The sequence below is a fragment of the Symphalangus syndactylus genome, chromosome 22 (assembly GCF_028878055.3).
Source record: "Symphalangus syndactylus isolate Jambi chromosome 22, NHGRI_mSymSyn1-v2.1_pri, whole genome shotgun sequence".
NCBI lineage: Eukaryota > Metazoa > Chordata > Mammalia > Primates > Hylobatidae > Symphalangus > Symphalangus syndactylus.
The window spans coordinates 18629946-18651820 of NC_072444.2; the positions used below are offsets into that span (position 1 = coordinate 18629946).

General features: G+C 50.3%; 2 protein-coding genes and 1 long non-coding RNA gene across 40 annotated transcripts in view; 1 reads left to right on the top strand and 2 right to left on the bottom strand.

Moving 5' to 3' along the window:
- The window catches only part of EMC1 (ER membrane protein complex subunit 1), a 34086-nt gene extending 28349 nt beyond the window's left edge, over positions 1-5737 (bottom strand). For 31 of the 34 annotated variants that reach the window (XM_063631700.1, XM_063631699.1, XM_063631713.1 and 28 more), the window contains exon 1: positions 5616-5726. In XM_063631700.1, the coding sequence (XP_063487770.1) occupies positions 5616-5710 (95 nt within the window). In that variant the 5' untranslated portion in view covers positions 5711-5726. Of the gene's footprint in view, positions 1-5615 lie in introns of all 34 variants that reach the window. The other 3 variants (XM_055262269.2, XM_055262270.2, XM_055262272.2) reach the window with 3 other exon arrangements.
- Positions 5709-13590, top strand: MRTO4 (MRT4 homolog, ribosome maturation factor). Of its 5 annotated transcripts, none has more exons than XM_055262323.2 (8): positions 5742-6059; positions 8951-9009; positions 10096-10199; positions 11213-11294; positions 11604-11671; positions 11983-12134; positions 12621-12697; positions 12825-13590. In XM_055262323.2, the coding sequence occupies exons 1-8, from the start codon at positions 6032-6034 to the stop codon at positions 12972-12974; spliced, it is 720 nt and encodes a 239-aa protein (XP_055118298.1). In that variant the 5' UTR covers positions 5742-6031; the 3' UTR covers positions 12975-13590. The 5 variants fall into 5 exon arrangements, with proteins under 5 accessions (XP_063487824.1, XP_063487826.1, XP_063487825.1 ...); XM_055262324.2 differs by lacking the exon at positions 5742-6059 and adding an exon at positions 6153-6698; XM_063631754.1 differs by lacking the exon at positions 8951-9009 and having other exon boundaries at positions 5709-6059.
- A 4025-nt stretch (positions 13591-17615) lies between these two features.
- On the bottom strand, positions 17616-21445 carry LOC134735633 (uncharacterized). The gene is made up of 2 exons (XR_010118945.1): positions 20967-21445; positions 17616-18062 (listed from the first exon to the last, which is right to left on the bottom strand). It is a non-coding gene; the product is annotated as an uncharacterized lncRNA (long non-coding RNA).
- Positions 21446-21875: the final 430 nt, after the last annotated feature.

A 21875-nucleotide genomic window follows, 5' to 3' on the forward strand; every position in this document is an offset into this window, starting at 1 on the left:
GCTGTAGTGAGCCGAGATCACACCATTGCACCCCAACCTGAGAAAGACTCTGTTTCAAAAAGATAAATAGGCCAGGCGCAGTGGCTCATGCCTATAATCCCAGCACTTTGGGAGGCCAAGGTGGGTGGATCATTTAAGGTCAGGAGTTCGAGACCAGCTGGCCAACTTGGTGAGAACCCATCTCTATTAAAAATGCAAAAATTAGCTGGGCGTGGTGGCACGTGCCTGTCATCCCAACTACTCGGAAGGCTGAGGCAAAAGAATCACTTGAACTCAGGAGGCAGAGGTTGCAGTGATCCAAGATCATGCCACTGAACTCCATCCTGGGCGACAGAGTGGGACTCTGTCTCAAATAAGTAAATAAAATACTGTTGTTTTATCTGGATATAAAAGTAATGCCTCCTTATTACAGAAAATGGGTGGGTGGGGGGGATACTTATAACAATTTAAAAATCTCCACCAGGCACGGTGGCTCACACCTGTAATCTCAGCACTTTGGAAGGTCGAGGCATGCTGATCACTTGAGGTCCGGAGTTTGAGACCAGCCTGGCCAACATGGTAAAACTCCGTCTCTTATAAAAGTACAAAAATTAGCTGGGTGTGGTGGGCACCTATAATCCCAGCTACTTGGGAGGCTGAGGCAGGAAAATCGTTTGAACCCTGGAGACAGAGGTTGCAGTGAGCTGAGATCATGCCACTGTACTCCGGCGTGGATGACAGAGCAAGACTCTATCTCAAAACAATAAAAAATAAATAAATAATAAAAATTTTAAAATCTAATCTATCACTCTTCTGGATTGAATTGCATCCTCAAAAACTCCTGTGTTGAAACCCTATCCCCCAAAGTTACAGTATTTGATGGCAGGGCCTTTAAAAATGTAATTATGTTTTAATAAAGTCAAAAGGGTGAGGCCTTAATCCAACAGAGAAAGAGACACCAGGGATGTGTAAGCACAGCAAAGGCCATGTAAGGATACAGCAAGAAGGCAGCCTTTTGCAAGCCAATGAGCGAGGCCTCAGAGGAAACAAAACCTGCCAATGCCTTGATCTTGAATTTCCAGCCTCCAGAACTGTGAGAATATCAATTTCTATCGTTTAAGCCACCTACTAGTCTATGGTATTTCATTATAGCAGCCTGAGAAAACTAATACAACCACCACTATAGATACACTTTTTATTATTTGAGATGGGATCTCACTGTGCTGCCCAGGCTGGATTGAACTCCTGGGCTCAAGTAATACTCCCATCTCAGCCTCCCAAGTAGCTGGGATTTCTGGTGCATGCCATGGTGCCCAGCTTTGTACATATACTTTTAACATTTTACTATACAGTCATGCACTGCAAAACAATGTTTCAGTCAATGATTGATTGCATATACAGCATATACAGCGGTGGTCACACAAGAGTATAACCGAGCTGAAAAATTCCTATCGCCTAGTAACATCGTAGCTGCCATAACATTGTAGTCCAATGCATTAATCACGTTTGAGTGAAGATGGTGTTAACAAACCCACTGTACTGCCAGTTGCATAAAAGTACAGCCTATTCAATTATGTATACTACATAATACTTGACAATGATAATAAATGACTATGTCACTGGTTTATGTATCTACTTTTTATGGTTAGAGTACTCCTTCTACTTATTAAAAGAAAATTAACTGTAAAATAGTCTCACGCAGGTGCTTCAAGAGGTATTCCAAGCTGGCCGCGGTGGCTCATGCCTATAATCCCAGCACTTTGGGAGGCAGAGGCGAACAGATCACCTGAGGTCAGGAGTTTAAGAACAGCCTGGCCAACATGGTGAAACCCCATTTCTACTAAAAATACAAAAATTAGCCAGGCATAGTGGTGTGCACTCGCAGTCCCAGCTACTTGGGAGGCTGAGACATGAGAATCACTTGAACCCGGGAGGTGCAGGTTGTAGTGAGCTGAGATCATGCCACTGCACTCCAGGCTGAGCAACAGAGTAAGACTCTGTCCCCGCACCCCCCAAAAAAAAATAGGTATTCCAGAAACAGGCATTGTTATCACAGATGACAGCTCCATGGGTGTTACTGATCCTGAAAACCTGCCAGTAAGACAATATGTGGAGGTGGAAGACAGTGATATTGATGATCCTGACCCTATTTAGGCCTAGGCTAATGTGTTTGTGTCTTAGTTTGTTTTTTGTTTGCTTGTTTTTTGAGATGATCTTACTCTCTCACCCAGACTGGAGTAGAGGCACCATCACAGCTCACCACAGCCATGACCTCCCAGGCTTAGGTGATCCTCCCACCTCAGCCTCCTGAGTAGCTGGGACTACAGGCACCCACCACCATGCCCGGCTAATTTTTGTATGTTTTGCAGAAATGGGGTTTTGCCATATTGCCCAAGCTATTTTTTGTTTTGTTTTTCTTCTGAGATGGAGTCTCGCTCTGCTGCCAGGCTGAGTGCAGTGGCGCGATCTCAACTCACTGCAACCTCTGTCCCCCAGGTTCAAGTAATTCTCCTGCCTCAGCCTCCCAAGTAGCTGGGACTACAGGCGTGTGCCACCACGCTCAGCTAGTTTTCATATTTTTAGTAGAGATGGGGGTTTCACCATGTTGGCCAGGATGGTCTTGATCTCTTGACCTCGTGATCCACCCGCCTTGGCCTCCCAAAGTGCTGGGATTACAGGCGTGAGCCACCGCGCCCAGCCCCAAGCTGGTCTTGAACTCCTGGACTCAAGCCATCCACCCACCTCAGCCTCCCAAAGTGCTAGGATTACAGATGTTAGCCACTGCGCCCGGCCTGTGTCTTAGTTTTTAACAAAATAGTTTAAGACCGAAAAAAAAATTTTAGTATTGTAGGAAAAAGCTTATAGAATAAAGATTTAAGAAAAATATTAAGTCAGGCATGGTAGCATATGCCTGTAATCCCACTTGCTAGGGAGGCTGAGGCAGGAGGCTTGCTTGAGTCCAGGAGTTCAATATCTGCCTGGGGAACATAGCAAGACCCCATGTCAAAAATAAATTTTAAAAATATATTTTTGTACAGCTGTAAAGTCTGTGTTTTATACTAAGTATTATTACAAAAGTCAAAAATTAAAAAAATAAAATGTGTGTAAAGTAAAAAAAGTCACATTAAGCTAAGGTTAACATTATTGAAGAAAGAACAATATCTTACATAAATTTAGTACATTTACTCACCACCCACTTACTGACTAACCCCAGAACAACTCCTAGTTCTGCAAGTTACATTCATGGTAAGTGCCCTGTAACAGTGTACCATTTTTTATCTTTCATGTCCTATTTTTACCATACATTTTCTATGTTTACATACACAAATATTTACCACTGTGTTACAACTGCCTACAGTTTTCAGTACAGTAATGCCGTACAGGTTTGTGGCCTAGGAAGAATAGGCTATACCATATAGCCTAGGTGTGTAGTAGGCTAAACCATCTAGGTTTACATAAATTACACGCTACAATGTTTGCACAAGAGGGCATTTCTCAGAATGTATTCCCATCATTAAGTGATGCATACCTGTATGTCTTCGTTTATTTTTCAATCTGAAAACCGTAGGCCAGGTGCAGTGGCTCACACCTGTAATCCCAGCACTTTGGGAGGCCGAGGCAGCCAGATCACTTGAGCCCAGGTGTTCAAGACCAGCCTGGGCAACATAGCAAAACCCCGGCTCTACAAAAATACAAAGAAACTAAAGAGGTGTGCACCAGTAGTCCCAGCTACTCAGGAGGCTGAGGTGGGAGGGTCACTTGAACCTGTAAGGCCGAAGCTGCAGTGAGCCATGATAGTACTGCACTCCAGCTTGGGCTACAGAATGAGTCCCTGTCTCAAAAAATTTTAAAAAGTTTTGGCTGGGCGCGGTGGCTCACGCCTGTAATTCCAACACTTTGGGAGGCCTAGGCAGGTGGATTACCTGAGGTCGGGAGTTTGAGACCAGCCTGACCAACATGGAGAAACCCCGTCTCTACCAAAAATACAAAAATTAGCTGAGTGTGGTGGCACGTGCCTGTAATCCCAGCTACTCGGGAGGCTGAGGCAGGAGAATCGCTTGAACCCCGGAGGCGGAGGTTGTGGTGAGCCATGAGATAGCGCCATTGTACTCCAGCCTGGGCAACAAGAGTGAAACTGTCTCAAAAAAAAAAAAAAAAGTCTTAAATAGAGTCCTTTTCCCCCATCATCAGTCTAACCTGGCCGTGGGCTCAGAGCAGAGCTGCCCAAGACACTAAGCAGTTAGGAAATGCCATTCATTCATGAAAAGAAAATTAAGAAAATTGCATATATCTAGTATTCTGCAAAATTAGATACACATATCACCCGATATATACGTGTAACGTACACATAAGACATTGTCAACAGTTGTGCACATAATTAAAAACGTAACTTATGTTGTTGTATTTGTCACACTGTCTGGCATAACAGGTGCTCAACATATATGCGAATCATCTTTTCCAAAACAGAAAATACTTCAGAAGAGGAGAAATCTGAGCTGGGCCCTGAAGAATAAAGTGTAAATAGCAATAATAACAGATAACATTTAATGGCTGCATTCAATGAGCCAGGCATTGTGCTAAGTAATTTAATGTGATTGTCTCATTCATTCTCACAAGTACTGTAAGAGATAACGGACTCTTACTAAACCCATTCTATAGACAAAAAAAACAAGGCACAGAGTGGTTAAGTCACTTTCCCCAAGATCACACAACTCTTTTTTTTTTTTTTTTTTTTTTTTTTTTTTTTGAGACGGAGTCTCGCTCTGTCACCCAGGCTGGAGTGCAGTGGCGCAATCTCGGCTCATTGCAAGCTCAGCCTCCCAGGTTCACGCCATTCTCCTGCCTCAGCCTCTCTGAGTAGCTGGGACTACAGGCACCCGCCACCACGCCCAGCTAATTTTTTGTATTTTTTTAGCAGAGACGGTGTTTCACCGTGGTCTCGATCTCCTGACCTCGTGATCCGCCCGCCTCGGCCTCCCAAAGTGCTGGGATTACAAGCGTGAGCCACCGCGCCCAGCCGATCACACAACTCTTAATTGGTAAAAGTCAAACAAAAGCAAGCTACTCCAGGGCCTTAACGAAGACGTGGTGGGTGAATGAATGAATGAATGAATGGCATATTCTAGCTGCTTACTGTTTTGGGCAATCCTGCTCTGAGCCCAGGGCCAGACTAGGTTGATGAGAGGGGGAAAAGGACTCAGTTTAGGACTTTCAAGACAAAAGCTCCTGTTCACATGCCTACAAGACACCAATTAGAGTAGGAATTAAAGTTCACCGACGGCTTGGCGACCTCTGACACCTGCTAGACCAGAAACCTCACAGTCAAAAAAAATGGAACCTGACGAGAGAGGACGGGATCAGTGACCTCTGACCGGCACCCCAAGCATGCCTGGATGGCAGGTCCGGCTTACACACAAGGATCAGCTTAGAAGGACCCCTAACACTTGGTTTAAAGCTCTGCTTCCAAAGACTTTAAATCCTTAATAATTTTTTAACAAGGGGCCCCACGTTTTCATTTCGTACTGGGTCCTGCAAATTATGTGGCCAATCCTGTTACATGACAACCCTTAGCAGGTAGGAGACCGGTACTGAGGAAACAGCCACTTATCTCTCGAATATGTTCCACACCTACGCACCAATCAAACTTGCCCACTTGGTCTTCGTAGACCGCGGCCACAGGAATCAGCAGCGCAGCCCAAAGCCAGAAACACGAAGCCCACTCAGCCGCCATGATGCGAGCGCAGGCACCGCCCACCGCCGTCACGGCATGCACCGCGCCGCGGGCTCCGCCTCCGCGGGACTACAGAGCTGGGACAGCGCGTGAGGCCCTCGGTCGGACGCTCGGGATTCGGGGACGGCCTCGGCACGCGGGAAGTCGCCCTACAGGCGCGGGAGAAAGCGCAGGCGGCGGCTTGGCAGGGAGAGGCAGGCTGCAGTGCGCATTAGGTCAGGCACACGCGAGGGGCAGCCCCCAAGGGCCGTCCCAGAGGCCCCCGCGCCGCCGGGGTCCTAACGCGGTGCACCGTCTTCCGCCACACGTGGATTCAGCGCCATGCCCAAATCCAAGCGCGACAAGAAGGGTGGGTGAAGGGGTAGTCGGCACCCTGGGGGGAGCTCTGTGGGCTGGCTGTCTAGCCTGCGGTGAGGGCTTCGGGGCGGCAGGGGCGCAGATTGGAACGCCAGGACATCCTCGAGGTGTTCCGCTGCCTCGCTGCGTGCTGGAATGGGGGCTTCGGGGCTGTAAAACCGCCAGAGGGGCTGACACCTGGTCCGGTCCGGGGAGCGGAGACTCTTTTTGCCTAGTTTCAAGGCCGACTGGGCCGGGAAGCAGCTCCTGAACACCGCCCCCGGCTGTGCCTGGTGCCGTTTCGGCCCACTTTTCCCAACCTCGGCCCTTTCTCATCTTCTGCACTCCTGCCACCCTGGCTGCCTTTCCCTTCTTTCAGGACAGGCTTGTTGCCCTGTCTGGCGTTGTGTGTCTGCGGTTGTTTCTGCCTGGCATGCTTACCTCTTCGTATGGCTTGCGCCTTCTTAGTTGTCAGTTAATAGTATCCCTCTGAGACAGGGTCTCGCTCTTTTGCCCAGGCTGGAGTGCAGTGGCGCGATCGTAACACTGCAGGCCGGATGCGGTGGCTCACGCCTGTAATCCCAGCACTTTGGGAGGCCGAGGCGGGCGAATCACCTGAGGTCGGGAGTTCCAGACCAGCCTGGCCAATATGGTGAAACTCCTTCTCTACTAAAAATACTAAAAATTAAATGGGCATGGTGGTAGGTGCCTGTAATGCCAGCTACTTGGGAGACTGAGGCGGGAGAATCGCTTGAACCCGGGAGGCAGAGGTTGCAGTGAGCCGAGATCGCTCCACTGTACTGCAGCCTGGGCGCGACAGAGCGAGACTCCGTCTCAAAAATAAATAAATAAAATAAGTCACTGCAGCCTTGACCTCCTTGGCTTAGGCGATCCTCCCACCTCAGCCTCCCGAGTAGCTGAGACTACAGGCATACGCCACCACACCCAGCTAGGTTTTTTTGTTTATTTTTTATACAGACGACTCTCAGTATGTTGCCAAAGCTGGTCTCGAACACCTGGGCTCCAACAACCCTCCCGCCTCACCCTCCCTAGGTGCTGGGATTACAGGCGTGAGCCACTATGCCCGACTTGAGCACCTCTTAAGAGACCATTTTTGACCACCTTTGCTGTGGTGGCCTCTCTTTTAACAAGGCTCCCTGGAATATTCAAAAATATTTAGGAGTCTGGCACTTTCTAGGCGTTGGAGGTGATACAGCAGTTATAAGGAAAGCCTATTTCTTATCGAGCCTAACGTTGTAGGAGAAACACATTCCACAAAATGCTAAAAATCTGATTGAAAATGAGGTGAAGAGATGGCGATATTTTGTATAATGTGGTCGGGAAAGGTCTCACTGATGAAGTGACAAATGAGCAGAAAATAAAGGAAGCGAGCAACCTGTGGAATTTTGCAACTGTGGAATTATCTGGGAGAATGCTGTTCCAAGTAGAGGGAACGTGAAGTGAAAAGGCTCTGAAATGGGAGCAGATATGACATGTTTGGGACAAGAGGCCAGTGAGGCTGGAGCAGAAGGAGCCAAATAGAGTTGGGGGAGGGGGTTAGGCAGAGAGGGCAGGACTTCCTCGGCCTTGGCAAGGCATTGGCTTTCCTGCCCAGGTGAAGTGGGTAGCAGAGGACCCATGTGATTTACCTTTATTTATAAAGGGTCACTCTGGTTGCCTTGGTGAGAATAGTTGGGGAAGACAGGGCAGAGGGCAGGAATGGAAGCAGTGAGCCCAGCATTAATCCAAGAGAGGGTGATGCTGGCTTGAGCCAAAGGTATAACAGTGGAAATGATGGGAAGTGGCCCCCTATATTTCGTTTGCCCTCCTCTGCTCCACTTATCATTGACTGATGTGCCTTGTTAAGAGGGGCTGAGTGCCGGGCAGGTTAAAGAAGAGAGGCCTGGGTCCCTTTGTGAAGGCGCCTGGAGCTTTGCAGTTGGAGTTCTGTTAAGTGTTTCTGGAACGATTTGATTCTGTGGAGGGGGCCTGGGTCAGGTCTGGCAAATGCCAAACTCTGTGGGTAGGGAGCAAATTGGGCCCCAGCCATTTTTACAGTAGAGGTACATGTTCCTCCCCAGAGAAGTGTTGCTGCATCTTTGGGTCCAAATTGCAAAACTGGAGTGCAGATACATATCAGGAGATTCAGTCCCCAGCCTCATGGTTGCACAGCACAGCATAGGCCAGCTAGAGTGGCCTCTGCATCATGGTCAAGAGCAGCAAGGGGCCAGGCATGGTGGCTCACACCTATGATTCCAACACTTTGGGAGACTGAGGTAGGCAGATCTCTTGAGACCAACCTGGTCAACATGGCAAAAGCCATCTCTGCAAAAAATACAAAACTCACCTGGGCATGGTGGTGCATTTCTGTGGTCCCAGCCAAAATTAGTAGGCCACGGCGGTATGTGCCTGCAGTCCTGTGTGGGAGGATTGCCTGAGCCTAGGAGCCCAAGGTTGCAGTGAGCCGAGATCGAGCCATCGCACTCCAGCCTGGGTGACAGAGTGAGACCCCATCTCAAAAATAAAAAAAAAGAGGGGCCTGCCTCAGCCAGCAGGTGAGGTCTGCCACTGAGAGCACTCCAGCAGCAGGAACGGCCTCCACCCCCACACTGCAATCAAGTTTTTTGGGTCAGCCTTAGGGGCTAAGAAAGGCCTAGTTTGTCTAAATAGCAGGAGTTCTATCCAGGGATCTTCAGGCCCAGGAATGCTAATGAGTAGGCATTCCATGGTCCCTGGGAATGGCTTTGTGTGCCAGAAATGATGGCCACAAAGGCCTTGCTGCCTGTTTTCAGAATGGCTGCATCCAACTGAGCTCTCTCTGCCAAAGGGGAGAAGAAAGTAAAATAAGTCTCCAATGCATCTAGATGGGTCTCTCATCATCTCTCTCCTTTTTGTTTTTATTAGTCTCCTTAACCAAAACTGCCAAGAAAGGCTTGGAATTGAAACAAAACCTGATAGAAGAGGTAAGACGTTGTTCTTTTTCTAGAGCTTGCAATTGTTTGGCTCATAAAGGTAGGTATAGGACTGTTGGCCAGGGGAGCATACTAGTGGAAAAAAAATCTCCAAGCTGCTAATCCAGGCCTTTTTCCTCCAGCAGCAGCACCAGCAAAAACTTCCATAGTGATGATTTCCAGCTTTGACTAGCTCGTACTCTGTGCCCTGTCCTGCACTGTGTTTCTTATGCGTTGTTCCACTCCATCCTCATAACATCCCTGTGATGTGGGTACTAGGTGATGATGTTGCTGTTTTGCATTTGGGGTCACTGAAGCTTACAGAGGTTTGTTAGCCTGCCCAATGTCAAAAAGCAGGAGGAGGCCAGGAACGGTGGGCCACGCCTGTAATCCCAGCACTTTGGGAGGCCAAGTGGGTCAGATAGTTTGAGGCTGGGAGCTCAAGAGCAGCCTGGGCAATATGACAAAACCTCATCTCTACAAAAAGAAAAGAAAAAAGAACTAGCTGGACGTGGTGGTACGCAGCCTGGGCAACAGAGTGAGACCCTGTCTTTAAAAAAAAAAATAGAGCTGGGAGATTTCCCAGGTGTCAGTGACTGCACCAACCCACTGTCTGTACAGCTTCTGACCTGCCAACCTGGGCTGCAGGCTGGGTGAAACAGTCTCCTCCCGCACAATGACTCCACTCCTGGAGGCCGCCTCGTGGTGGCTTTGGCCAGCACCATGTGCAGAGCAGTACTGATGAGCTGCCTCCCCTCGTAACAGTGAGGCTCCGTGTGTTTCCATGTATAGCAGGACCCTTCCTAGTGTGGGTGAATGTTTCTAGGTTAACGGTTGATGATCAGTTCCGCTGTTGGTCATAAATAAGTGAGAGACCTGGAAAAGGCCGTGGGGTGTAGATCCATGGCTCAACCTCCCCTGTGGTTAGGAATCCTAATTTCAGCAATGGAGGTAGGAGACAACCAAATTAGAGGCCTCCAGTTCCTCCAGTTTCCATAGTTGTCAGGGGCCCAGAGCAGATTCATTCTCATCTGAGGCCAGAGTGGTGCCCATTGTATGCTGCTGCTTGAACTCAGAGCCTCGTGAATTGTCCCACAGCTTCGGAAATGCGTGGACACCTACAAGTACCTTTTCATCTTCTCTGTGGCCAACATGAGGAACAGCAAGCTGAAGGACATCCGGAACGCCTGGAAGCACAGCCGGTGAGCGGGCAGGGGGAAGAAGGCCCTTCTGAGTGGGGACCCGGCCAGGCTGCTCTCAGTCAAAGCACAGGAGCAGTTTCTGACCCTTTAGGTGCCTAGGTCATGCCGCTGACACCTGAATAAGGACAAAGTGCTACCTGCCACTGAAGAGCACTTCCTTTTCACTGTTAAAGCTGGTGTTAGGCCAGGTGCAGTGGCTCACGCCTGTAATCCTGGCACTTTGGGAGGCTGAGGCAGGCGGATCACCTGAGGTCAGGAGTTTGAGACCAGCCTGGCCAACGTGGCGAAACCCCTTCTCTACTAAAAATACAAAAATTATCCGGGCATGGTGGCAGGCACCTATAATCCCAGCTACTCAGGAGGCTGAGGCAGAAGAATCGCTTGAACCCATGAGGCAGAGGCTGCAGTGAGCTGAGATTGCACCATTGCACTCCAGCCTGGGTGACAGAATGAAACTCCACCTCAAAAAAAAGCAGATTTTGCCCTGAGCTTTAGGGGCAGGACTTGGTAGTTGCTCCGGAGATGTTTGAGAGGTGGTCCTTTCAGGAGAAGCGGCCCTTTAACCCTGGACTCTGGGCCATTTAGGAGCATCACACCAGTTTTAGAATGTCAGTATGGACACTGGGACACAGACAGTGACCTGGGAGCAGGATGCAGGAGCCACATGGCAAGTTTCTGTCCTGGCGCAGGTGGCTGTGGTGGTGGTCTCTTGCCGCACCAGCTCTGGTTCAGGCTGTTAACATGCCTCCTGCATACATCCAGATAGAGAACCGGTACATGATGCTCGTGACGGGCTGGGAGAGAAAATGTTGCCATGTCAGTAGTCTGTGGGTGGGAACATAATGAAAGGGGCCCCGAGGTGGGGACAGTGTGGCCAGGCAGCATGAAGAAGTGGGTGCCACTGGCTCAGCCTGGGCCTGAGCTCGCTGGGGACCAGAGCCGCTTTGCGTGTTGCTGAGGGGTGGGGCGGGCAGGGCAGTTCCTTCACAGACGCTCTTTCTCTTGCTCGGTAGGATGTTCTTTGGCAAAAACAAGGTGATGATGGTGGCCTTGGGTCGGAGCCCATCTGATGAATACAAAGACAACCTGCACCAGGTAAGTCTCTGGTCCTCACGCGGTGGGGCTAAGGCAAAGCCTCCTTCTCTCCCACTACTCCCACGTGATAGCCTCCCCCAGCCATCGGCAGGCCCGAGGCTCAGGGAGAGCAGGGCCTAGCTTAAAGCTCTGGGTTCTCCCTTCACCTCCAGACCCAGGGAATAGCACACTTCTGCCTCCCACTCCTTCCTGCTGTGACAACCAGAAACATCTTTAAACGTTGCCAAATGTCCCCTGGTGAGCAAAAATGTGCCTAGTAGAGAACCACTGCTCTAATGCGACCAAGCTGGCCTCACTCTTGATTTGTAGGTCAGCAAAAGGTTGAGGGGTGAAGTGGGTCTCCTGTTCACCAACCGCACAAAGGAGGAGGTGAATGAGTAAGTACTGCTGAGGAACGGAGGGAAAGAGGTGGGTGAGAGGGGATTTCAGGGAGGGGATGATGCAGGAACTTCGTTCCATATGTGGCATCAAGTTGGAACTGCTCCTGGAAGCCTGTCACTGAGCTAGTGGCCTGGGACCACAGCCCTCTCTGTCCTCTCCAGCATGGTGCTCTGGGCTGGCTGCTGGCCAGCAGCCAAGGTCTGTGATGGGGGAATGCCCAGGACCACAGGACACTTGGGGGAGCCTGACTCATGGGCTGGTGGCGTGGCCAGGAGCATCCCCTCCTTCCACTTCTCTTTTCCCTTAGGTGGTTCACGAAATACACAGAAATGGACTACGCCCGAGCTGGTAACACAGCAGCTTTCCCTGTGAGCCTGGATCCAGGGCCCCTGGAGCAGTTCCCCCACTCCATGGAGCCACAGCTCAGGCAGCTGGGCCTGCCCACCGCCCTCAAGAGAGGTATGGGCAGCCCTGGAGCCAAAAGGTCACAGCCTAGAGTCCAAGAGCACAGGCCTGCAAACTCATCCCTTTCTGGCTGAGCAAGTTATTTCTACAAGCTTCCATTTTCTCATGAGAAAATGGGGCTAAGAGTGCACGCCTCACAGTGGGGGTGAAAGCAGACAGTAACTTACAGCCAAAATGCAGCCCTTGAGGCCCGTCAGGGGCCTTGCGCTTGTTAAAAAAAAAAAAGTCAAAAAATTAGCCATGGTGGTGTGCGCCTGTGGTCCTAGCTACATGGGAGGCTGTGGCAAGAGGAGCACTAGAGCCCAGGAGGTCGAGGCTGCAGCGAATCAAAGGGACCTCAGGGAGACAGCCACTGCCCAGTGTGTGTTGGAGCCATGGGGAGGGCAGGTGGCTGACTGGATTCCTTCCAACGTGGCAGGGGCAGAGAGGGCTCTGCAGGCCTCTGGGCCAGAGGTAACTGAGAGCCATGCTCTTCTGCAGGTGTGGTGACTCTGCTGTCTGACTACGAGGTATGCAAGGAGGGCGATGTGCTGACCCCAGAGCAGGCTCGCATCCTGGTGAGTCTGGCGCCTTGAGGGCTGTTGCGGGTGGGGGCGCTGGCTTTCCTCTGCCTGCTGAAAACGCCACCCTGCACTTTGAATACCTTCATTCCTCCTGATTCTTTGTTCCCGTTGTCTCTTGCAGAAGCTTTTTGGGTATGAGATGGCTGAATTCAAGGTGACTGTCAAATACATGTGGGATTCACAGTCGGGAAGTTTCCAGCAGATGGGAGACGACTTGCCAGAGAGCGCATCCGAGTCCGCAGAAGAGTCCGACTCAGAAGACGATGACTGAAAGGGACTCAGGACTGAAGGTCTCCTGGAATCTTCTGGGTCTCACTGGACCATCAGGACTGCTGCCGCCTCTCTGGGGAGAGCAGCTTTTTATTTGTCTGTAGACAGGGAATGTGATGGGCACTGACCTCCTGTAAAGAATAAAACTCTGGGCTGTGCACGGTGGCTCATGCCTGGAATCCCAGCACTTTGGGAGGCCGAGGCGGGCAGATCATAAGGTCAAGAGATTGAGACCATCCTAGCTAACACGGTGAAACCCCGTCTCTACTAAATATAGAAAAAAAAAAAAAACTAGCTGGGCATAGTGGCGTGTGCCTGTAGTCCAAGCTAGTCAGGAGGCTGAGGCAGGAGAATCGCTTGAACCCTGGAGGCGGAGGTTGCCGTGATTCTAAGATTGGAGCACTGCACTCCAGTCTGGGTGACAGAGCAAAACTCCATCCCCAAAGGAAAAAAAAAGGAAATACAACTTTGCAGGATGTCTCTCCTGGAGACAACAAGAGGGAGAGGGCTCTTTCTTAGAAAAGAGGCCTTTGGTGAGCCCAGAAGTTTGAAACCAGCCTGGGCAATTCAGCAAGATCCCGTCTCTACAAAAAAATAAAAATAAATTAGGCATGGTGCCACGTGCCTGTGGTCCCCACTACTTGGGAGGCTGAGGTGGGAGAATTGCTCAAGCCTGAGAGTTGGAGGCTCAGTGAGCCATGATCATGCCACTGCACTCCAGCCTGGGTGGCCATTGGATTTGTTCTGCGTGGATTGCCTTAGTTTGCCTTGTCAGCCAACTTCCACTGGCTGCCTTGAGACTGCCATGACAGCACAGCTCCACACTGGAGCTGGGGTTTCTCCTCAGCCCTGGGTACCCCTTGGCAGAGGGATTTGCTGAGGAGAATTAGGTATCCTTCCTAGCCCTCCACACACTTCCAAACCAGGGCTGCAGATCTGATGGATGCCAGGAAGACAGGCTTGGGCTGAGAGTGATGTCACTGCAAGAGTCAAGAGCCAGCGTCTAAAGTGTCCATGGCATCCTGGGAGGTTTTATTCTTGGGGACTCTAGTGGTAGATTTTTGTCCACCTTGTTCTATTTGTTTTTGATTTTCTGTTTTAAAATTTTAAGGAGAGATGGGGTTTCACCATGTTGCCCAGGCTGGTCTCAAACTCCTGAGCTCAAGTGATCTACCCACCTTGGCCTCCCAAAGTGCTGGGATTATAGGTGTGAGCCACCGCATCCAGCCCACATTGTTCTATTTGTATTTCATGAAAGCAGTTCTGAATGAGAGTAAATCAGCTTCAGGGTGTACGGTGGCCCTCTTTTTTCCGCCGTGCATGGAAGAGAGGGCCACCTCCAGCCCTGCTGTTGGGAGGTCAGGCTGGATCCCACGGTGTGGGGTGACCTTCACAACGGCATTGTGCCCCTGACACCCTCTCAATGCCTCTGTTCTTTGAAGACTTCCTACTCCTGCCCACTTCTCACCACGCCCTTGGGAAGGACAGCAGGAAGCAGGCTCCGGGCAGAAGAGGAAATGAATTCACCAAGTTCGCCCAGGCCTAGGCCAGGTCAAGCACTAGCCTCAGCAGGAAGTGCTGAAGGAGAGCTCAGGCCCAGCCCTCTCGCCTCGCGAGGAAGACTGGGAAGACTGCAGGAGTGTAGAGGACCATCTGCAAACTGGGCTGAGGGGAAAGCAGCCTACAACCATTTAAGGCCAAAACTGGCCAGGGGCAGAGAATGAAGGGTGGCAGGTGGTGTCCTCTGCACCTGAGCCAGGTCTAGCCAGACCTGGAGGAGATAGTGGGATATTCAGGTGCCAGGCTTGGTCAGCGGCCTCTGTGACAGCTGACTCCAGGGGCCCTTCCTCTGCGGGTGCCAATTTCTCCAATTGCTCCATCCAGGATGACCACGTCCCCATGCATGCCCTGTAAGGGAGATAGCTAGACTTCAGCACATTTCTGCTGCACAGTGACTAATCATGCCCCTCCCAGCCATGGCCCTGCTGCTAACTGGGCTGTGGTTATTCATGTATGCCTTGCATTACTGTGTGGAAACAGCCATGACCGTTGGGCTCTAAAGCCTTGCCTCCACGCTGTCTCAGCTGTAGACAGAGCTGACTTCAGAGCCACTCTGCTGCTGCTCAGCAGCTGGGTAAACCGAGGTCAGTCACCCAGCCTTTCAGCTTCAGACTTCCTTTACTTTTCAGGCCGCTTGTCTGAATTAGAAATTGTGTGAAGCACTTTGCCTGCAGACCTGGCACTTAACAGGTGCTCACTAAAGGGAAGCCATAACTATATAATACCCAAGCTGGAGAAGGGGGTTAGGGACAGCAGGGAGAGGGAAGCCCTGCCACTACAAACACAGTTGGGCTGTCTCCAGGGTGGGCAGCCAAGGACCCAGGAAAGGCTAATGGTTAAAAATGTAGATTTCAGACCAGATGCAGTGGCTGACACCTGTAATCCCAGCAATTTGGGATGCTGAGGTGGGAGGATTGCTTGAGCCCAAAGACTCAAGATCAGCCCAGACTTGGGCCAGGTGCAGTGGCTCACGCCTGTAATCCCAACACTTTGGGATTTGGGCCAAGGCGGGTGCATCACGAGGTCAGGAGGTCGAGACCATCCTGGCCAACACGGTGAAACCCCATCTCTATTAAAAATACAAAAAAGGAGGGAACAGCCTTTAGGAGACATAGATGGTTTCAGGGAAGCAAGCAGTGTGGCCAAATGGTTGCAAGTGCAGAATCTGACGTTGACTAACAAGGCAGAGCCAGGGTTAGGATCCAGCTGGGTTTGACCCCAAAGCCTGTTTTCTTACCCACTAAGCAACAGTGGGTACTGTTCTGGACTGTCTCTTCCAGCCTGAGGCTCTGCAGGTGCGGGCCGCTCTCAACCTGTACTTGTGCTCAGTTTCCAGGCACTTGGGCTGGTTGGCCTGCAGGAGTCTGTAAGGTACATCGCAGTCCTGAAGAAGACTACGCTTGCCCTCCATCATCTCCAGTGGGCACCTCAAGTGGGTGGAACATCTCCCAGAAAGGTAAGGCTGCCTGCTCACAGGCAACAGCTGCCTCGTCCTACTCTCTAGGAGCTCCTCTTTCTCCTTGAGGGACCCGAAGCATTTGCTTTAACCCAGGCCTGTCTCTTGTTGGTGTTGCATGGAGTGTGTTGCACTCACAAGATCTCGAAGGCTGTGAGTATGGGTGAAACTCCGGAGTATGCCTGGAGTTTCCTTTGCACTGAGGAGAACACTCTCAAACTGGGGTGCTAGGGCGAGCCATGCTACGGGAGCCACTCACTTGCTCGTGGATGTGGTACTTTGTGCCTTCTGACTTCTAGTTCAAGTTCTAGTTCTGGTTCTAGTTCTGACTGAGCCTTTCATTCATATTAAGAGTTAGAACAACTCAAGAAGACCCAGGGTAGGCTGAGTGAGGTGTGAAATGGTTTCTCGAGGTCCTGCTGGTAGAAAACATTGAAATTGGGAAGGAACAAGAGGGAGGGAACAAGAGAAAAGGATCTACTTGGACACCCTGTGGCCATTTTCAAAGTTTAGAGCAGGAAATTCTGGCCTGGCCTGGTGTCTCATCCTGTAATCCCTGCACTTTGGGAGCCTGAGGTGGGTAGATCACTTGAGCTCAGGAGTTCGAGACCAGCCTGGGCAACCCCATCTCTACAAAAAATACAAAAAATTAGCCGGGCGTGGTGGTGCATGCTTGTGATCCCAGCTACTTGGGAGGCTGAGGTGGGAGGATCACCTGAGCCTCGGGAGGTAGAGGCTGCAGCGAGCCGTGATCGCACCACTGCACTGCAGCCTCGGTGACAGAGTGAGACACTGTCTAAAAAAACACAACAAAGAAAATGCTATGAGGCGGGTTATGAAATATCCGTGAGCAACACTGGCTGGATGGGAGCTGCAGTGCGCCTGGCCTGCCTGGAGGGGGCAGCCTTACCCACCTGATTGGCGCTCTGTATTTAGGCCTGGTGTTGCCAGGTCTTCTAACTGTAGGAAAATTTAGAAATCTGATTGTGAAGTATAATATCTTCTAAATGTTGACAACTAATTCAAATTAAGAACAACAACAACAAAAGCCCCCAAACTGTGTGAGCCAAAGAAAACCTATTTGGGAATTACTAGTTGGTGACATCTGGCTGAGGCCTGGCAGCCCCTGAGGATAATCCTGTCCTGGGTTTAAAGCTGACGCTGCGGTTTCTTCTTCCCTCTCTTAGTGACAGCATCCACTACCAGATGGTGTATTCTTACGGCTCTGGGGTGGTGTGGGCCCTCGGAGTTGTTCCCTTCAGCCATGTGAACGTTGTCAAGTTTAATGTGGAAGATGGAGAGATTGTTCAGCAGGTACAGGAGGGTGACAGGAGCCTGTGAATAAGGTGGGGTTGGGGAGACTCGATAGATTTCTTTGTACTGGGGAACAGGGAACTTGGCTGGGCAGATGCAAAAGCTACTTATGCTCCCTCATTCTGGTAACTTGCCAGCTGCCTTCCCATTAGGCCTCTATTTACAGTAGTCATATTTGCATGTGTTATCTTCTGGGGTGGCTAAAAGTTTACATAGATCTAGTCTCTGCCCGTAAGTATCTTACAGTGCTGTGAAATCACAGTAGGACACCACATATGGCAAATATAGCAAAGAAGTGCTGATTCTGAAGTGTCAGGTATTTAAAATTATCGGGTATATTTTTCCAGTGACCAGAAAGAAAATCCTGATATTTTTTCCAGCTTTGAAGGCTCTCAGGAGGTTGGAAGGTGGGGTTTCAGGGGACAGGAAGAACTCCTATACAACCAACCATGAAGAACCTTTGAGCTTAGGACCCCCCAGTGGGATGCTGGCAGCAATATTGCTGTTGGGCTGAGAGGGAAATGTAAAAATCTTTCACGAGCTTCCTGTTAACGATGACATTTCTGTAGGTTAGGGTTTCAACTCCATGGCTGCAGCACCTGTCCGGAGCCTGTGGTGTGGTGGATGAGGCTGTCCTGGTGTGTCCTGACCCGAGCTCACGTTCCCTCCAAACTTTGGCTCTGGAGACGGAATGGGAGTTGAGACAGATCGCACTGCAGGTGGGAGGCTGCCACCGCTTCTTCTGGCCTGAGGCATTTCCTGTGGGGAGTAGAAAGTTTGGCATGATTCTTTCTCCCAGACTCTTCCTGAGCAGTGGAAGCCATTCAGGCCTCTGGCTGAACTGGTGTAAGAGGAAATCGGTCACTTTCCCCTTTGGGGAACTTGAACTGGAGCGTTTGGAGCCACCTGCCATGGCCCAGTTACTTCCCCCGGCAAAGTAGGGCAGAGGGTGTGAGCCTGGGATGGGTCAGGGTGTCGTCAGCTGTTAGCCATAATCCTCCTCCTTCTTGCCTTCCAGTCTCTCGACTTAGAATTTGGAAGTGGATTCCAACCCCGGTCCTGCCTACCCAGCCCAACCCAGTGGACGCTTCCCGGGCCCAGTTCTTCCTGCACTTGTCCCCAAGCCACTATGCTCTGCTGCAGTACCATTACGGAACCCTGAGTTTGCTTAAAAACTTCCCACAGGTAACTGCAGGCAACATGGTTTGCTAGGATTCAGGAGATCTCTCCAAGACATGGATGCTAGAAGGCAGTGCTTTTGAATCTGGAAACGTTTGCTCTTAGGCCCAAGATTGATGACACCTTCCCATAAGTGGTTTGAGAGGGGGTAGGTAGCCTTACCGTAGAAATGGTATATTTCCTCCTGAATATTACAAAGGATCTTTAGAGCAAAACTAGTGCCTTCCTTAGTCCAAAGGAAATATGGGGACATAAATGAGAGCTTCCCCGTAGATAGTAAGAATAAGCAGCATGGGATTTAAGATTGACCTGTGCCTGCGTTGGAGGTAGGGAGAGTTCTGTTTTCAGCTGTAGATGCAACCGAGGCCTCCCTCTGCTCTTAAATGCCTGACCAGTCTGCTCCGAAGTGGGGAGCACTTTCAACTCTAAGGCCCTGGAGAGGTGACCCTCTGTAAGGCAGCTGGCTAGTACTGGTCCCATTTAGGAGCTGATGCCTTGCTTTTCCCCCAGACTGCCCTAGTGAGCTTTGCCACCACTGGGGAGAAGACGGTGGCTGCAGTCATGGCCTGTCGGAATGAAGTGGTGAGTATTGAGAACAACAGTCAGCACTTGGGATTTTCCTTCCTGGTCTCCACTAGGAACCCTGAAAATCAGAAGTCTGGGCACATTGACCTGGTCAGTATGAACCCAGGGGGCAGGAGGCTGTTGAGAAGTGAGGTCTTGCCTCACCGTATAGAGCTTTCTGCGCACCCCATTTCTCCCCAGGAACGAGACCCTAATGTGATGACCTTACTTTCTTATGGGGCTGTTAAGGGTTGAATAGGCTTTGTGGGCAGGGGTGAGAAATGAGCGTTGTCTTCTCTTAAGTGCTAAGAAGACAGAAACAAAAGCTTCTTTTCAGCGACTGGGAAGTGACCCTTTGGCTGAATTTTCTCCTGTCCTTCTCTTTCTCATAGCAGAAAACTAGCAATTCTGAAGATGGGTCAATGGGGAGCTTTTCGGAGAAGTCTAGTTCAAAGGTAGGGTGTGGCACTGGGCAGTATGCCAGACCTAGAGACGCAGGAGGCCACCAAAGAGAGTTGGGGGAACAGCTTTGGTTAGGAGCACATCCTAGAGTTCCCAGCTTCAAATGGGGTTTCCTAAGTACTGTAAATTAAATGATGTTTCTCTTAATCTCATTTTGCTGGGAGATTAGGAGGTAGAATCCCTAGAATCTGTTCCTAGCCACTTTCTCCTCTGGGCCTGAGCGTCCCCATTTCTTTTGGGATCCTGGCTGGCACAGTTGAGTAGTAATCTGTGCAGTTACCCTGTAGCGGAGGCATGAGCCCCTGGCTGGAGGCATAGGTTCCTGCTGTGGCCTCCATCTAAGCGTTTCCCTGCCTCCTGTCTTGCTCAGTCTTACCTTGCTCAGCCCTACCTCTCTCTCAGAAGTCTCTGCTACTCTGTACTGGCTTCCAAGACGAGTATGGTAGTTGTAATTTCATTTATTTACTCAGGCACCTTATTTCTGCCTTAGGATTTAGCTTGCTTTTCTCTTTTATTCTCCTTTGCATATGTTTCCCCTTCTGGCCTGGCTCCTTCTCTAGGGTATTTGCCCCCAGTCCTTGGACTTCCTTTGGTGGGCTTTGCTTTCGGGGGATACCTGTAGTTGACACGTGCTGTCTGTACCCCTAGGACTCTCTGGCTTGCTTCAATCAGACCTACACCATTAACCTATACCTCGTGGAGACAGGTCGGCGGCTGCTGGACACCACGATTACATTTAGCCTGGAACAGAGCGGCACTCGGCCTGAGCGGGTGAGGCAGAGCCTTTCTTTGCAGACTGTCCTGTGGGCTTCTCAGCACATGGCGTCCTTTCCTCAGGGCCAGGTCTTAGCCATGGGGCTCGGATTACGCTCTCTGAACATGTGTTCTAGTGCTCCCTGAGCCACTGAGTTGTTAGAAATCACACTAAAGGCGGGTATTATTTATGCCAGCTCATCATTGTGCACCAGGCACTGTTCTAAGCTTTTAACTTACACATTAATTGATTTAACCCTCCGAACACTCTCGTGAAGCGGTTGTTCCTGACCTGCTTTTAAAATGATTCTGTGGCCTGGTGGGATCGAGTACCATAGCCAGAGTCACGGAGCTAGTAAGAGGTGTCACTGGGGTTCAGATTCAGGTCTAACCCCACAGCCTGGACTCCTCATCACTACCCAGTATTGCCTCTGTGTGCATCTGGTTGTGTTCCTCAGCTGCTAGGGTTGTGGCTTCTTCGTTTCTAAAGCAGAAAGTCTAATCCCGGCCTCCTGCTCACCTTTGTGGGGTGTGATTAGAGCATGGATGAATGGCGTGGTACCCGTGGAGTACTCAAGTTCTTCCATGGAAAGGTCTGGGAGACCCCAACATCATTGTGTTGGCTCCTAAGACTATGTATCACTTACTGGCATCCAGATAATAGCTACATTGTTTAGACATCAAATAACAAGCCATGGCTTGTACCTCTGTAAAGTCCAGGCTTTGACTCCTGGGGTCTGGTGCTCTCAGAGGCATTTGGATCCTGGGGTCTGGTGCTCTCAGAGGCATTTGGATCCTGGGGTCTGGTGCTCTCAGAGGCATTTGGATCCTCACTGACTACACTGGTCTTGACTGTGGCTTATAGCTGTATATCCAGGTGTTCTTGAAGAAGGATGACTCAGTGGGCTACCGGGCTTTGGTGCAGACGGAGGATCATCTGCTACTTTTCCTGCAGCAGTTGGGTAAGTAGACCTCATTCAACCCTTTTTTTTATTTCCCAGGTCTTCCGATGTGTTCCAATGAGACTGTTTTTTGGGAGGCTGCAGGTTTCTGGAAGAGATTCAAGTGGGGTGTGCACTGAGTGTTTTGTTCATAGCCTAATGTCACCTGCTTTTTTAATTTTTTATTACTTATTTATTTATTTATTTTTAATTTGAGATAGAGTCTTGCTCTCTTGCCCAGGCTGGAGTGCAGTGGCATGATCTCGGCCCACTGCAATCTCCACCTTTCGGATTCAAGCAATTCTCCTGCCTCAGCCTCCTGAGTAGCTGGGATTACAGGCATTCGCCACCACGACCAGCTAATTTTTGTATTTTCAGTAGAGACAGGGTTTCCCCATGTTGGCCAGGTTGGTCTCGAATTCCTGACCTCAAGTAATCCGCCTGCCTCGGCCTCCCAAAGCGTTGGGATTACAGGTGTGAGCCAGCGTGCCCAGCCTGTCACCTGCTTTTTTTGTTTTTTGAGACGGAGTTTTGCTCTTGTTGCTCAGATTGCTGGAGTACAGTGGCATGATCTCAGCTCACTGCAACCTCTGCCTCCCAGGTTTAAGTGCTGGGATTACAAGCATGAGTCACTGCTCCTGGCTCATTTTTCTAGTTCTGATCTCTTTTCCTT